At 34.7% G+C, this 15,873-nt stretch overlaps 1 protein-coding gene across 1 annotated transcript in view; it reads right to left on the bottom strand.

Moving 5' to 3' along the window:
* Window positions 1-15,873, bottom strand: part of RNF145 (ring finger protein 145) — a 47,964-nt gene that overhangs the window by 5,460 nt on the left and 26,631 nt on the right. The window contains 4 exon segments of the mRNA XM_032259539.1: window positions 5,397-5,579; window positions 6,180-6,320; window positions 10,794-10,969; window positions 13,459-13,694. Coding sequence (XP_032115430.1) covers window positions 5,397-5,579; window positions 6,180-6,320; window positions 10,794-10,969; window positions 13,459-13,694 — 736 coding nt within the window.

Below are 15,873 nucleotides of genomic sequence, written 5' to 3'. Positions count from 1 at the left end.
GCCACTCGCTGCAGTAGGGTTCAGGGCAAGTCATGTGGGCTTGGCATGTCAAAGCCACTGCACTCAAGTCAATTGCAAAGGACCACTGATTTTTTTTTTGTTTCTCAATAGTTTGCTTTCAACTGCTACTCCTAGCAATGTCAAATTATTTCAGGCTTTTGTAGCCTTAAACTTTTAACAATTTCGATAGTAATTTTTCCTGGTTAAGACAGGAAGGGAAAATTATAATAATTTGTGGTCTTTTTCAAATCAATGACATCCCCACCCACTCCACTCTGTGATGACAACCTTTGTTACAGTGAGTACAGTGTCACTAATAGGAGTACCTTTCCTATTAGTATACTCATCCTCACATTTGTTGTGGTCAGGGTAAGTGGGAGATGTGACTAAGAGCAACTGTACTGTAAGATCTACTGGCTGGTCTTCCTTCCCCCTCCAGTCCTGATCTATCCAGGCCACTGCCAGCCAGATTAATCTTCCTAAAGCTCTACTATCATAATATTTTCAACACTGTCTCTAAATTTTTGAGTGTAACATTTGAGGTCCTCCACTCCCAATTTTTCCATCCAAACTTGTCAAATATGTTCCTCATAAAGCAAATTAACTAACTGTCCTCCCTGCAAGACACAAGCACTCTTACATCTCACTAGAAATTCCTCCATCATGCTCTTTATTTCTCTAAACACTTTAGGCTAGTTCAAGCTAAACAAAGGTATTTGGCTTTCAACTGAAATAGCTTAAAACTCGTGGCTACAAAAAAAAATAAGCTGTTTTAATTAAATATCAACATCTGTGACATGTTCTCAAATCCAGGTAAAGCATCTCAAAGAGATACAAATAACATAAATCATCTTTCCTACCTTTAATTATAATATAGGCTGGAAGTAAAAATTACCACACACGAAGTCAAATGCTATACAGTGTGGTCCTAACATAATCAGTAATTTGGAGAACAAAGTTAATTATTATGGTGAAAATTAAAGCTGCATACTTTGGAAAGTGTTCTACGTTTTTCTTGCCAAAAACTAATAATAATAATAATCAGAAATTAAGGGACAAATATAAACTTGTCAGTACTTTGCTTTGAGATTCAGCAATTATAACTTTTTAAAGAAAAGTGGGCAAGAAGGAATTACCATCATAGTAGCTGTACTGTGTTAGATGATGAATGATAGATCTAACAGGACAATCTGCCTTAAAACCTTAAATATATTTTAAATCAAACCAGCTATGATTCATTTATATAAAATATGTACATATTTATATATACACATACATATATTTAAGCACACACACAGAAATATATATACAATAATGTTATGCCAAGAGTTTTTACATTGATGTCTAATTTTAATAAAGGTGGATACACACACACAAGCCTATAAATAGACACACATATATGTCCTTATCTAAATAGTTAAAATTAAATAAAATCAAATTTCAAATAAAATACACAAAGAATAAGGGAAAACCACATTGAAACTTTGTCACTGATAGGTTAAGCACTATAAAATGAAAAAAAAAATGTTTTACATTCACTACAGCTCATTTCCTACAATGTTTGCCTTTTGAAAATTTGCTATATAATTTGAATAAGTAGACTAGTTCTAATATTCCTTGCTAAAAATTGCAATAAAATTTACAGAAAAAATAGGCAACTGCAATTATTTCTATGGCTAAAACTAACTCACACATCCTCTTAAGCTAAACACTGGAAATTATCTACGATTCAAGCAACTCCAAAGACATATTTAAAGATTTTCCCCTTAACAATTATTTCATTAATAATAGAGAGAAAAATTGTTTTATGAACAGTATCATCTCTTAATTGTCCTCTAACTTGAGAATTAAGATGCTTTTCCTTTCCTTTTTTAATCCCCCGTACACTGAATTGAATTCATCACAATCCTTGATTGATGACATACTATCATCATTTGTCTGTGCATGTCCCTCCTTTTATTTAGCCAGTAATCTAATCTAATTAACTATTGTAAATAATGTAATAAGCATTCATGAACCCACTTCCCACATACAGGTGAAGGCCTGGACAATAAGCCACACCTATCGACCAGGGCAGGCCTGCCTATACCACATCCTCGCCTCTCCGTCCCATGAAACCACTATCTTGAATCCTGTGTGCTTCATTCTCTTGACTGCTTCCCTTTTTATAGTTTGGTTTCATCTATATGGATTCCTAAGGATTACAAATTTTAAAATTTTGTTTTTAACATAAAAACAATATCCTACATTGTCATCTTTTTGGATTTACTTTTTTACTTCATGTTGCTATGATCATTCCTACTGTTTTGTGTGTCACTATATTTAACATAGCACTGTGACTACTGTCACATTTTATTATCTACTTTCTTGCTGCACTGGCATGTGGATTGTTCCCAGGCTTCTGCTGTTGTGAGCTGTTCTACGAACATTCTTCTATATGTCTCCTACTATACATGTGCAAGAGTCTTTGAATATATACCTATGAGGAGATCATGCCAAACTCTCTTCCAAGGTGACTACACCACTTTACACTCTCATCAGTAACATGGGATATCCTGTGGAGCTGCAACTTCCTCCATCATAGGTATTGGCTATTGGCAGATTTTCCTTCCCCTTTCTCTCTCCTTCACCCTTCCTTTTGATTTGCTTGTTCACTGACAATCCAATAGGTGTAAAACAGTATCTCACCGTGGTCTTCACATTTCCCTTATCATGAATGATGCCGAACTTCCCTTCATGTTCACGTGTTTCCTCTTTTCCTAAATGCCTCATCATGTTTTTTGTCCATTTCTCTCATTGATTTGTAGGAGCGATTCTTCATCAAGAGTGTGTACTGGAAACATTTTCTTCCAGTTTGTAATGACCATTTCTAACTTAGCTTTCAGTTTAAAAACTGCCAATATTCTAATATTAATGGTTAAATGTATTAATCTTTTCTTTCACAGTCAGTCAATCTCAGTCTTCCATAGTCAGTTCTGTCAGTTTAAGAAATCTTTTCCTACTCAAACATCCAAAATATACTAATCTCAGTAGAATTTTAACTATTTGTTTTTGACACTTAAGTCCCTAACATTCTGAACTTCTTTTGTTTATAGTGTGAGAAAGATATCCAGTTTTCTCTAGCTTCATTACAGACTAGCACCACCTGTCTCTGCTCACCTGGCACGCCACTTCTGTCATACACCAGAGTTCCACCCACATGTGGGTCAGTCTGGGGTCTGTATTCCACTGGTCTACCTTAGGCCAGTATTAGAAACACCTCACAATATCTTCTGCTATGAGTGAAATACTTTATTTTTCTCAAATTGCCTAATTTATTTCAATACTGGGATTACACTGGCTTCACAGAGTGAGTTGGGGGATATTTTTCCTATAGTTTGAAAGTATTTGTTTTAAATAATCTGCCAAGTGTGGTGGCATGCACCTGTGTCCCACCTCCTCACAAAGCTGAGGCAGAAGAATTGCTTGAGCCTAGGAGTTCAAGTCTAGCTTGGGCAACATAGCAAGATTCCATCTATAAATAAACAAACAAACAAACAAACAAACAAATAAATGAGGGATAAATGTTCCTTGGAATTTAGTAGAACTGTCCTGTAATATCACCTGGCTCAAGAAGTTTGCCAACTGCTTTAATTTCTGTTGGCAGAAATTAAATAATAATTTTTACTTCTTGAGTCAGTTGTGATAAGTGGCATTTTTCTCATAAATTTACTTCATTTCTTTTAAAAAGTACTGGCATGTAGCTGATGGTTATTCTCTTATTACTGTAAGCAACGGTGGGAGGGAGGAACAGAACAGAACGATTTATGTCTATTTCCTCCCACAGCCAAGAGGGCAGCCTCTCCTGCCTCAGGTTAATGCAGCTGCAGCCACAGGAATAATACAGACACCAATTCAAAGTGACTATCCCAGACCCATATGACACTTCTCAGTTGGCTCCTTTCTCTCTAAATTGCCTCTGCATCTAATTTTGGAGAAAGCCAGTAGTGAGACTAGTTTAGTATCCTGGGAAGACCTACAACAGCATCTACTGATTCTTATAGTAGTGGAACAACGTATTTTTCTATTTTCCAAATATTAGTTTTATCATTGTATACTAAATTAATTAGTGTAATTAATAACAAATATATTTACAGAGATAAATTGTACTTAGATCAAAGCAATCTACTTTTCAGATCTACTAAGGGGCTATTTAATTGAGTGCACCCTTGAGTTCAACATTTTAAATGTTTCAGTCGAGAAACCTTAAACCTCACAAATCTGAAATAACTATAATCAACTATGAGTAAGAAGATCTGAAACATGTCTAAGAGTCTGAGCTTATTTAAAGGGATTTTTCAGCCAGCCTACCACTTGAGCAAATTTTATAGAATGTTTAGCAATGTGCATTATGGGGATACAAAGATGAATCTGATGTACTATAATTAAAATGCTAATTTGGAATGTTTTAGAAATCTGCTGATACAATTCTACCTAAGAGATTGGCTATTCCCTTACTCATAAAAGGCTGCCAAAGAAACATAAATTCAGATGTATTTCTATAATCAATAATCAGAGTGTTGATAGAGCACTGGAAAAAAACAGTGACACTGAATTTTAAGAAATTTCATACAGAAATTCTTTGTATAAACTACAATAAAAAGACTGTATCTTTAAGGAACTAAATAATAGTTTAAGGAACTAAATAATAGCTCTCACAAAAATTTCTGGATAACTCAATTATCCTGATTTAATCACTATACAACGTATACAGCTCTCAAAATATCACATATACCTCAAAAATATATACTATTAGTATACATCAGTAAAATGTACAGAGTATAAAATTCTTCTGTAATGTAAGATGTACATGAATCCAACTATTAATTTCATTTGGTCCTATAAGTCGTCAAGAATTCTCATTTATAACCAAGTCAGTTGCAACTGTCCAAAACTCTATCAAATAAATGTCTATTTTATGATTACCTGATAGTCTCTATTTTCCTCTCCTTCATTTACATTTCACTTAATGTTTTCTCTTCTTTAACTAATTTACACAGAATAAAATTACATTTTATGTGTTATATTTATTATACTAGACTAAATTTTATGCTCTATGTTTTTAATTTTAAAACTGGACAAATAGAAAAAGAAATAAATTTATCTGAAGCAGAAAAAACTAACTTATAATGCTTTGATGTGATTTTTAACCACAAAATCTTGAGAGAAAAAAACATTAGAAAAGTCAAATAACCCAAACATTTCATATAGGAAAAACAAAAAACATAAACTTACTGAATTAACCTAAGCTAATACCAATTACCCATATCCATTTATATTCCTGAAATATTTAGACAACAAATTCATGTAAAGAATATTATATGAGTTATTTTAAAGAATATTAAGAGGATTCTTACTTGTCTCTAGATGCTCCCAGTGCCAAAACAATAGGATCTGCAATTTCTAACATAGACTGCAGGATAGAAGCTACAACAATGAAAAGGATAATACTGAGCAGGAAAGCCCGATGAACAACCTGCAGTTCTATCAGCCCAGTCTGCACTGCCAGGATTAACAGCGTTACTCCTTCTGTCATGCCCCTAAAAAAAGCATACATTTTCAGAAAACATAAAATAATCTGAATCTCATTTAATTCAAAGAGAAAAATAATCCAAAGGCTTAGACTGTTGTTACATATTTTTTAATCTACTGACTTAATTCAGACTAAAAACCTGATAAGTGATTAACTTTATAGCATTAATGAAATAGTCATATATATCACTACAAAGGCATAACAGCTATTATTTTACCATACAATGAGGGCAAAAATAGTAACTTCTAAGGCAAACAGAAGTTTTCCAACCAGACTTTGTTAATGAGCCAGATATTAACTACTGTACAGAAATCAGATTTTAACAGGGCTAAACTTCAAATGGGAAAAAGCAAGCTTCTGAAAATCGCTTAAAGAAATCTAAGGAAGATGTCCAATATTCATCATAATGTATTAATACATACAACAAAAATACATCTTTTTTTAATATGGAAATGTATTTTTTTCATAGTACTTTAACCCAAATGCTGCAACCATTCAAAAAAAAAAAAAAAACCTCTCAAATTCATCAGCCAAAGAAATTCATCATTACTTCCTCAAGTTATCTATAGAACTTACATTTCTAGACATATTCAAGGAAAGAACTTACCGATTCATGGCAGGATCATTCATGAAAGCTCGATAACCCTGCAAGTAAAACTTGCAGAGTGTCAGAACACCCAAGGCAACAAAAGAAACCGTGAAGACCAAACCCAAAAGAGAGTAAGGAGTGCTGCAGCATTCCGCAATACTGGAAAAAAGGGGGAAATTAACAGACATAAACTTCACATCTGGAGTCAAAACATTTTAGGTCTATAATCACCAAGCTTGATCTGATCTTCATTAATTAAAACATTCTAAACCAAAATTTGAGGTGAAATCACCCAATTACTCCATTAATAATGTAATCATCTTATTCATCTTCAAACCCATATTTTTCTATCTTATTGGCAAATATGTAGTACATAGCACCATATCTGAAACAAGGTCTTATTTTAATTATCTAAAAATGCAGTAAAATTCAAAGAGCCTAAATCTTGTTCACAACTTACAAAATATATAATTAGCATGCTGGTAAGTATTCAAAAGAAGCTTGTATAGTTGGCGACTGTTCTTCCTGAAAAATGCTGGTTGTTCAAATTGTTACTGTGCTGCATTACAATGTGAATACTTGCTGCAACTCCTTATTTGACCAAGCTGCTATGGAGCAGGTATCACTCCTCCTACTCTATCAGTATCTTACATACTACCGGTATTTTAAAATTTAGAGTAAGACAAATGCATTTTTAAAAAAGGGGTTACTTCAAAAGCATGCCCAACGATTTGCTCCAATACTATTTAAAAATAATTTTAATATTAATTTTTAACATGAATGTTTGCTATGATACTATTCATAAGGATAACTGGAAGACATTACACTAGAGCTTGGAAATATTTTCACTGAACTTCTTAGATATTAACTTATGTGTATTTTATAAATACATGCACTATTATGTACTAGTGAGATGGATTTGGCATTTACACAGTATCTATCTTATCTAAATATATTTCTTTGAGACAAGGTCTTGCTCTGTTGCTAGGCTGGAGATCAATGGTACAATCATAGCTCACTGCAGCCTTGAACTTCTGGGCAAAAGCAATCCTCTGTCCTCAGCTTTCCAAGTAGCTAAGACTGTAACAGTGTGTCACCACACCTGGCTAATTTATTCTTTATACAGACAAGGTCTTGCTATGTTGCCCAAACTGGGCTCACACTCCTGGCCTCAAGCGATCCTCCCACCTGGGCCTCCCAAAGTGTTGGGATTACAGGCACGAGCCAAGGCTCCCAGCCCTTATATAGTATCAACATCTTAAGTTTTAAATTTCAAATTAGAATTCCACTTATGTAGATGAGGAATTCATTCAGGCAATCAATGCTTATCTTTTACTATGTAGCACCATGCTCCTATATAGTTATCTTTCCTACACAATTGCTTATAAGTTGGTTTTTATGTGAAAGCATCTAATTTTACATGGTATCAATGTACACTATGATGAGAAAAACAGTCTGGTTTTCTGTTAAGAGCCAAAATATCCATCAATCAGGGTGGCTAATAGCTAGAAAAAGTAATTAATTTTAAGGCATTACTACAATCTAATTTCTGAAATATCTGGCATTTTCACACAGAAATCATTATGTAGTAATAATTTTAAACAAATTGGGTATAATTTTATGAGAATCATGGCTGAAAATAAACTTTTACTTCATTCTCACTGAAAAAGGCTGAAAATTTAACCAAATTTCCATACTATTTCTCTATTTTTATGGACCGCTCTCCATATTTAGAGAAATTTTTTATACCAACACAACATGATTTAATTACATATTCAAATACAGCACTTTCCTTTTATTTTAGAAAAAAAAAACAAAAAAACGTGGTACTGTTTTTCAAAAGACGGCATACTAAATACCAAAGGTTTCAGCCTAGCTTTGGGGAAGTGAAAGAGTTTGGAGAATTTATAAAATTTTTCTTTGCTCTCTCTTCATTCAATAAGTCATTTTTATTAATCTTAATTTCTATTTTCTGGCTACAAAAAAAATTTTTTTTGTTTTGCAGTTTGTTTTGGAGTGCTTGTTTTGTTGGTCAGTGTGTTTGTTTAGTCAGAGTGTTCTGGTAAACTTCCAATCTTTTTCTAAATAAGTTGTTTTTTGGCAAAGAAACATAAACATTACCCAGCAGAAAAAAGCAGAAATAAGAACAGAACAACTCTTAGAGAGATATAAATTAACAAAAGAACAATATGGGAACTTCTCAAAGCAAATTACAACATTCTTATCATGAAAAAAGGCAATCTATCCTGGCTATGCATAGAAAAAAAAGAGAAAAATTATGTTAGCAAGAGATCTAAATTTCATATAATTCCACAGTATTATTTTCTTACTTTGTAAACAAGTCCATATTCATTCATGGCTTAATTGTTAAACCTACTGCACTAGGTTATACCTCATCTTACTGTACTTTGCAGTGGCTAACAATCTGGTTTAAAGCATGACCAATTCAGTCCCACGCTGAGGTTATCCTAACCACAGAATTGTCTCTCTCTTTCTCTTTAAATTCAGTTACTTGTTGGATCATTTTAAAAGTCTGCAAGCTGGGTGCAGTGACTCATGCCTGTAATCCCAGGACTCTGGGAGGCCAAGGTGGGTGAATTACCTGAGGTCAGTTGTTCAAGACCAGCCCGGCCAATATGGTGAAACCCCGTCTCTACTAATATTACAAAAATTATCTGGGTGTGGTGGCGCTTGCCTGTAATCCCAGCTACTTGGGAGGCTGAGGCAGAAGAACTGCTGGAACCTGGGAGGCAGAGGTTGCAGTGGGCCGAAATTGTGCCACTGCACTTCAGCCTGAGCAACAGACTAAGACTCCATCTCAAAAAAAAGTCTGCGGCCGGGCACAGTGGTTCAAGCCTGTAATCCCAGCACTTCGGGAGGCCGAGGCGGGCGGATCACAAGGTCAAGAGATCCAGACCATCCTGGTCAACATGGTAAAACCCCATCTCTACTAAAAATACAAAAATTAGCTGGGCGTGGTGGCGTGCGCCTGTAGTCCCAGCTACTCGGGAGGTTGAGGCAGGAGAATTGCTTGAACTCAGGAGGCAGAGGTTGCAGTGAGCTGAGATCGTGCCACTGCACTCCAGCCTGGCGCCTGGCGACAAACGAAGACTCTATCTCAAAAAAAAAAAAAAAAAGTCTGCATAAAACCTCCATAATATCTACATAAAAACAAATAGCAGTCAAATTTATTTAATACTAAATTAATCATTAAAATGTATTTAACTTTGACATCAACTTACTGAATGCTTAGAGAAGCTACTTATAATTGTTATTCATTTTTAGAAATTCAAAATCTGATTCAGTACCACTAAGTTTATCCTTCTTATTTGTTAAAATAGGTTTTTGTCCCATACATTTTTAATGATATTTAGATTTGTATTAATGTTTTCCTAGTAACATGCTCCTTAAGGATAGTAAACATGTCTTAAATTTCTCATACCCTACAATACTTAGTATACAGTCTTCCATCACACTGGATGGCTGAGAAACAATGACTATTAACTAGAACTTACAACTGTTATCTACCTATGTTTAGTTTTTAGGAGGACAGATTTTCATCCCTACTTTTTAAAATGACAATAAGCTAGCGAACCAAGATGTATATTCATGTACTAGATTCTGAGAATGTGAGATTCCAACGCAAGAGTGGAAAAAATAACAAATCTAGCATAAGCTCACAATAAAGATAATAAAATGGGAACAGGCTCAAATGACATAAGATTTTTTAAAACCCTAAATATTAAAAACTGAGTCTTAGAATTATTTTGGGTTAGACCAAGCTTGACTAACCTGCAGCTGGGGACAGCTGTGAATGAAGCCCAACACAAATTTGTTAAATTTTCTTAAAACACTATGAGGTTTTTTTTTGTTTGTTTGTTTTTTGCAATTTTTTTAAAGTTCATCAGCTACAGTTGCTGCTCATGTATTTTAGGTATGGCCTAAGACAATTATTCTTCCAATATGGCTCAGGAAAGCCAAAAGTGGTTGAACACCCCTGGTTTAGACAGTAAAGTACTATTATCTACTCATTTCACCAATTATCTAACTCTGTCTCAATACTGAAGCTAACAGTAAAGAGAGGACTTAGGCAAAGTGTACAGAATAAGTCACAGGCTTCGAACCCAGGTAGGTCTGAGTGCCAGTTCTGCTTCTTTTAGCAGTGTTACCTGGGGCAAGTTATTCCTCATACAGTTTCTTCAGTTATAAAATGGTAATTATAATAAAGACACCTATCTTTCAGGGTTGCTGTAAAGATTAATGTGAGGCAAAGTATTTAGAGGTATGGTACATTTTAAGTACTCAATAAATGTTATTTTTATAATACAGTTCTTTCTGATTGACCCAACAGTATTTTAACTTGAAATTGAAAAAATACTTTTACAATTTGCTATGTACCTCTCCACAAATTTGCTGCACTACGGTCCACAGTGCAGCCAAATAAACCACATTATTATATTAGCACCTCCCTGCATTGCCACATCTAGGTATCCATGAATGAAAATCCTATCTTAACAAAATATGAAGTTGTATAACATAAGAGATAAAAGGAACCTGAAAAACTTACTATTCCTAGATGAAAGTTTTCTCTTTCTAAGGTTATATATAGCATCATGGGCTTTTATTAATTACCTTGTCAGAAAAAGGAAAAGAAGCCTCTCACGTGACGCAGGCTGATCTCGAGTACTGAAATAGGAGTAAATCTGAAGAGCAAATAAGACGAGCCAGAAAACCATGAAAAGAACAGGGACTACCAGTTGATTCCACAGGGACATTCCCAAGGCGAGAAGGCCATATACCTCCACTACCTGAATAAAAACATAAGATAAAAAGACATCTTGCACCATCATCAATAAACACTTTTAAACACTTGAGTCGAATCAGAAGTAAAATATTAAATAGATTTTCTTTTATTGCAAGATTGTTTCAGCTAAATTCCTTTAAAGTTAGCCTATATAGTTAATAAATAGTATATTTTTAAAACTGACTGATTTTGCATTCTTATTAACACTTGAGGCACACTTATCTGACAGCAACAGTAAACTGCCCTAATAGTTCAGGGATAAGGTCAAAATAATGTCATATTCAGTACAAAATGACCTTAAAGGTAGTTTGAGGAGACTTGGTAAACACTCATGCCTAATCAAAATAATAAGGACTAGTTTGAATGGATACAATACCGCTTGAGGCACTAGGGAAAAAAAATGTAAAAGTGAAAATTTTCAGGGTTTATTCAGAAATGTCATAAATTAGAAACAGTACAATGGAAGAATAGTACTTAATGACGAGAAAAATTTTTTGCAGAGCAAAGACAGTTAGCAAGTCTTTTACTCACATACACGTCATCGATTCCCCTTCCTCCTACTGTGCTTTTTATCAAGCTATGTTTCTCCATTTGGTTTGCCAAGTGTACTAACGCTAGGACAAGGATATATCGTAAAAGCAAAAACAAAACAAAACAAAAAGGCTTAATAATCTGCAACTCACTAGTTTTCCAGTTTATAAAACACTCTCTTACGCAATTAATTAGGAAACATCAATCCCAGAATCTGATTCAATCTAGGAGCACAGGCGTAACCAAGTTTCTAGAGTTACTATGTCAGGGACCAGACCCTGGTAACACAGCAGGAATTCTGCTGGGGAGCTTACAAAACCAAAATCTAGCAGTCAACTGGTCTTGCTGGAATCTCTCAATGTGATACCAGAATGTTTCGATAAGGTATAAAGAGCTTTAAGTATTAAGTAAAACTATACTGACTTGCAGATTATTCTAAATTTAAAATTATTTCATCAGTAAAGCAAAGGCTTTTTCTACAATCCAGTCTAACTCTTATTTTCCCCAGTGGCAAAAGATTAAAAGAAAAAGGAAACTGCCCAAATAGCTGCGAAATTATTATTAGAGGTAAACTGATCATTAAGAGGCAGAGAATACTTTTCTTCCTTTCCATTCAAGAAACAGACTACTAAAAAAAAACCTATCTGTTCCCATTTCTTGCTTATCTAATTCTTTCCTGGTTACACATTTTATAACCCGTATTTCCAACAACTCCACTTAGTTGATGTATGAATCTTATGGAAAGTGAGTAAACATGACATTGAAAAATAAAGGCTCAGGTTATTCAATATATATTTAATATTCCAATAATATTTACTGAATATTCATTATTTGTTACAAACTAAGATAGCCCTCATAAGTCTAAATTCAAAGAAAAAAAATATGTATCTTCAATTTGTCATTCTTACCCTGAATACAACTATAACCCTTCCTGCCCTGCTTCTCCACGAAGCAGCTCTTCACTGACTGTAGAAATAATAATCTCTTCTCTGGAAGATCTACTCCTGGGAGAACTGCCCAAGTTAATCACTGTGTAAGATGAAGACAGAATCAGGCTAAGGCCAAAAGCTTAGAGAAAGTATTCTCAAAGATCTGCCCCTGGGGCCACAAGAGAAAACCTCACTTAGCTGTGACAGTTAAGTCTATTTGAGATCTTCCTGTATCTTAAGGAAACAGTCAAGAGGTGGAAACAGTGATAGTTTAACACTCTCTTTTTACACCAATGTCAAGTTTAAAATCCATTTCATATGCTACAAACTGTCAATTAAACGAAAGAAAAACATTTATTTCCCAAATGTGTATTGTTTGTATCTGGGAGTAATCTGTCTTAGAGCAAAGGCTGAAAAAAGTAGGGGAGAGACTTTTACAAAAACCATGTTATGTTGGCATAGTCAGTTCAAGTACTATGCCTAATTGAAATCTAACATACTATAACCCAGAACTATTTAACTTTTCTGTTTAAATTAGGTACACAACGGGAAGAAACTGTAGTCACAGTAGGAATATAATCAGGAGGAAAAAACAGGATGTGACTTATAGGTATTCAATTATGTATTATTTTTGTCTTCATTACAATAGCTAACACATATGGAACATTGTCTGCCTGGTACTAAACTCATTTAAATCTCACGGAACCCTCTGAGGAAAGCACAGCTTTTATTATTAGCTCCACTTTACAGAAAGTCAAGCAATTATCACAAGGTTACACAGTTAGTAACCAGCAGCATCAAAGTATGATCAGATAAAACTGCTTTAAGAGAACCACTTCGCTTTACTGCCTTCTCACTAGAACATAAGAATCTTTCAGCTGCTCCTAATTGGGCTCAAAATAGCTGCTGTTTTGAAACTGTAAAAAAAGAATGGTACTATAACTATAACTGTGAAATAAAAATGAACTATAAATTTAATGTGCTTAACATTTATGCAGAATTTTATCTACCTGAGTACGACTGCCAGTCTTACCTGAACCAATTCTCTGTACGCAGATTTAGCAAGGTTATAAGGTACCAAAAGATTAGACCCAAGAAAATAGAGAACTTCCAATCCAGTAAAAATCATAGCAAATTTATTGATGATAACAATAGTCTCCAAAGGAACAAGGCAGAGTCGTGCTAGCAGAGGAAGCATGTGAGCTGAAAAGAGCCAAATCTGCTTTGTTTTCATGACACAGGAGCATAAAGTACACACCACCAACTGACCTAAAATGGGGAATAGAACACATTTAATTTTGAGCATTTGGCATCCACAAAATAAAAACTAAAACACTGTTGATAAGGATAACAACACAAGTTTTGAAGAAGTCTAACTAAAATCTCGTAGATAATGTTTTAAATCAAACTTTAACTTCATCTGACTATAATTACATATTCACATGTTCTGTGAATTTTGAATACTAATTCCTTAGGGCTGATCTGGAAAAAGCAGCATAAATCTCCACTGGTCATCTGTGATGGCATGTATAACATGAAGAAAACTTTAAACAATGTCTAATTCAGTACTGTGACAATTCAGTTGTTACTGTTTATATATAGCTTCTTTTCCAAAGGTACTCAATACTTAACTGTTCTGGTCTATACGTTTTACCTGAACCAATTCTCTGTATGCAGATTTAGCAAGGTTACAAGGTACCAAAAGATTAGATCCAAGAAAATAGAGAACTTACAATCCAGTAAAAATCATAGCATAAAATCCAAGAGATACGGTTACTTGTTCAAGATCATACTGCAACAATATTTGTTGTGAGAATGTTTTAATCTTTATTTTTTGAGGACCACGTAAACCTCCCAACTAACTAAATCATAAGTTAAAACTAAAAACAAAATAAATTCTTCTCATTGGGCATTACACGTGATTACAGAAAAGTCAGAAATACAGAGAAACAAAAAGGGAAAGAAAACACTCAGCCTCTTATAATCCCACAACTCAAAGGTAGCCCTAAGAACACCTTGGATTACACTGACTGTATGTGATATATTAGCATTTAGCCTTTTCCAAATAGTCCATAATTATAAAATGTTTTGTATGAATAAGGTTTTACATTATGACATCCTTGTATAAACTACTTGGAACACATTTCCTAATATTCTCTTCGGCTAGAAATTACTGAATCAGAAAAAAACATTTTTAAAGACTTTGACACATTGTCAGCTGCCCTCCAGAAACAATTTACCAGTACATAATGTGGCCATTTTTCTATTAACTTGCCAATAGTGAGTATAATTTAGAGAGGAGAAGAAGAGGGAATATTTCCTCAGATTTGCTTTTTTTTTTTTTGAGACAGAGTCTCACTCTGTCACCAGGCACCAGGCTGGAGTGCAGTGGCGTGATCTCGGTTCACTGCAACCTCTGCCTCCCAGGTTCAAGCAATTCTCCTGCCTCAACCTCCCGAGTAGCTGGGACTATAGGCGCGCATTGCCACACCCAGCTAATTTTTGTATTTTAGTAGAGATGGGGTTTCACTATGTTTGCCAGGATGGTCTCGGTCTCTTGACCTCGTGATCCACCCACCTTGGACTCCCAAAGTGCTAGGATTACAGGCATGAGCCACAGCGCACGGCCCTATTTCCTGTTTTTTAAATTGTCATTTTGTTGGTTACTAGCAGCACTAAACATTATCAGTAAGTATAGAAAAGCATTTCCAATTATTCGATGAAATGTTTGTTCACATTCTTTGACCATTTTTCTACTGGAATACATATTCTACTGCTTGATCAAAATATTAATCCTTACTCATATGATTGCATTTTTCTAGTATGTCCCTTGTCTTAATATTTTTAATAACTTTATTCTCTTATAAAAGTAGGTATTGCAAATAGTAAAACCAATTTTTTTCTTAATGGTACTGACCTTTAGTGCCATGATTAATTACATGGCTACCTCTACTCAAGATTATACAAATAGCTGTATTTTCTTTTAGTAATTTTTAATTTTAAATTAAAAATTAGGCCGGGCGCGGTGGCTCACGCCTGTAATCCCAGTACTTTGGGAGGCCGAGGCGGGTGGATCACGAGGTCAAGAGATCGAGACCATCCTGGTCAACATGGTGAAACCCCGTCTCTACTAAAAAAAAATACAAAAAATCAGCTGGGCGTGGTGGCGCATGCCTGTAATCCCAGCTACTCAGGAGGCTGGGGCAGGAGAATTGCCTGAACCCAGGAGACGGAGGTTGCGGTGAGCCGCGATCGCGCCATTGCACTCCAGCCTGGGTAACAAGAGCAAAACTCCGTCTCAAAAAAAAAAAAAAAAAAAAAAAATTAAATTAAAAATTAGTGCATTTGATTTACTGTGGAATAAGCAAATAAAGATCTAAGTTTGGTATTTTGCAGATGTTTAGTCAGTTATCTCAAAACTGGTTACCGAAATCATCCATTCCTTTCT

This window comes from Sapajus apella, unplaced genomic scaffold (assembly GCF_009761245.1).
Source record: "Sapajus apella isolate SASKATOON/1434 unplaced genomic scaffold, GSC_monkey_1.0 scaffold110, whole genome shotgun sequence".
Lineage (NCBI taxonomy): Eukaryota > Metazoa > Chordata > Mammalia > Primates > Cebidae > Sapajus > Sapajus apella.
This window is presented reverse-complemented; position numbering and strand designations above follow the sequence as displayed.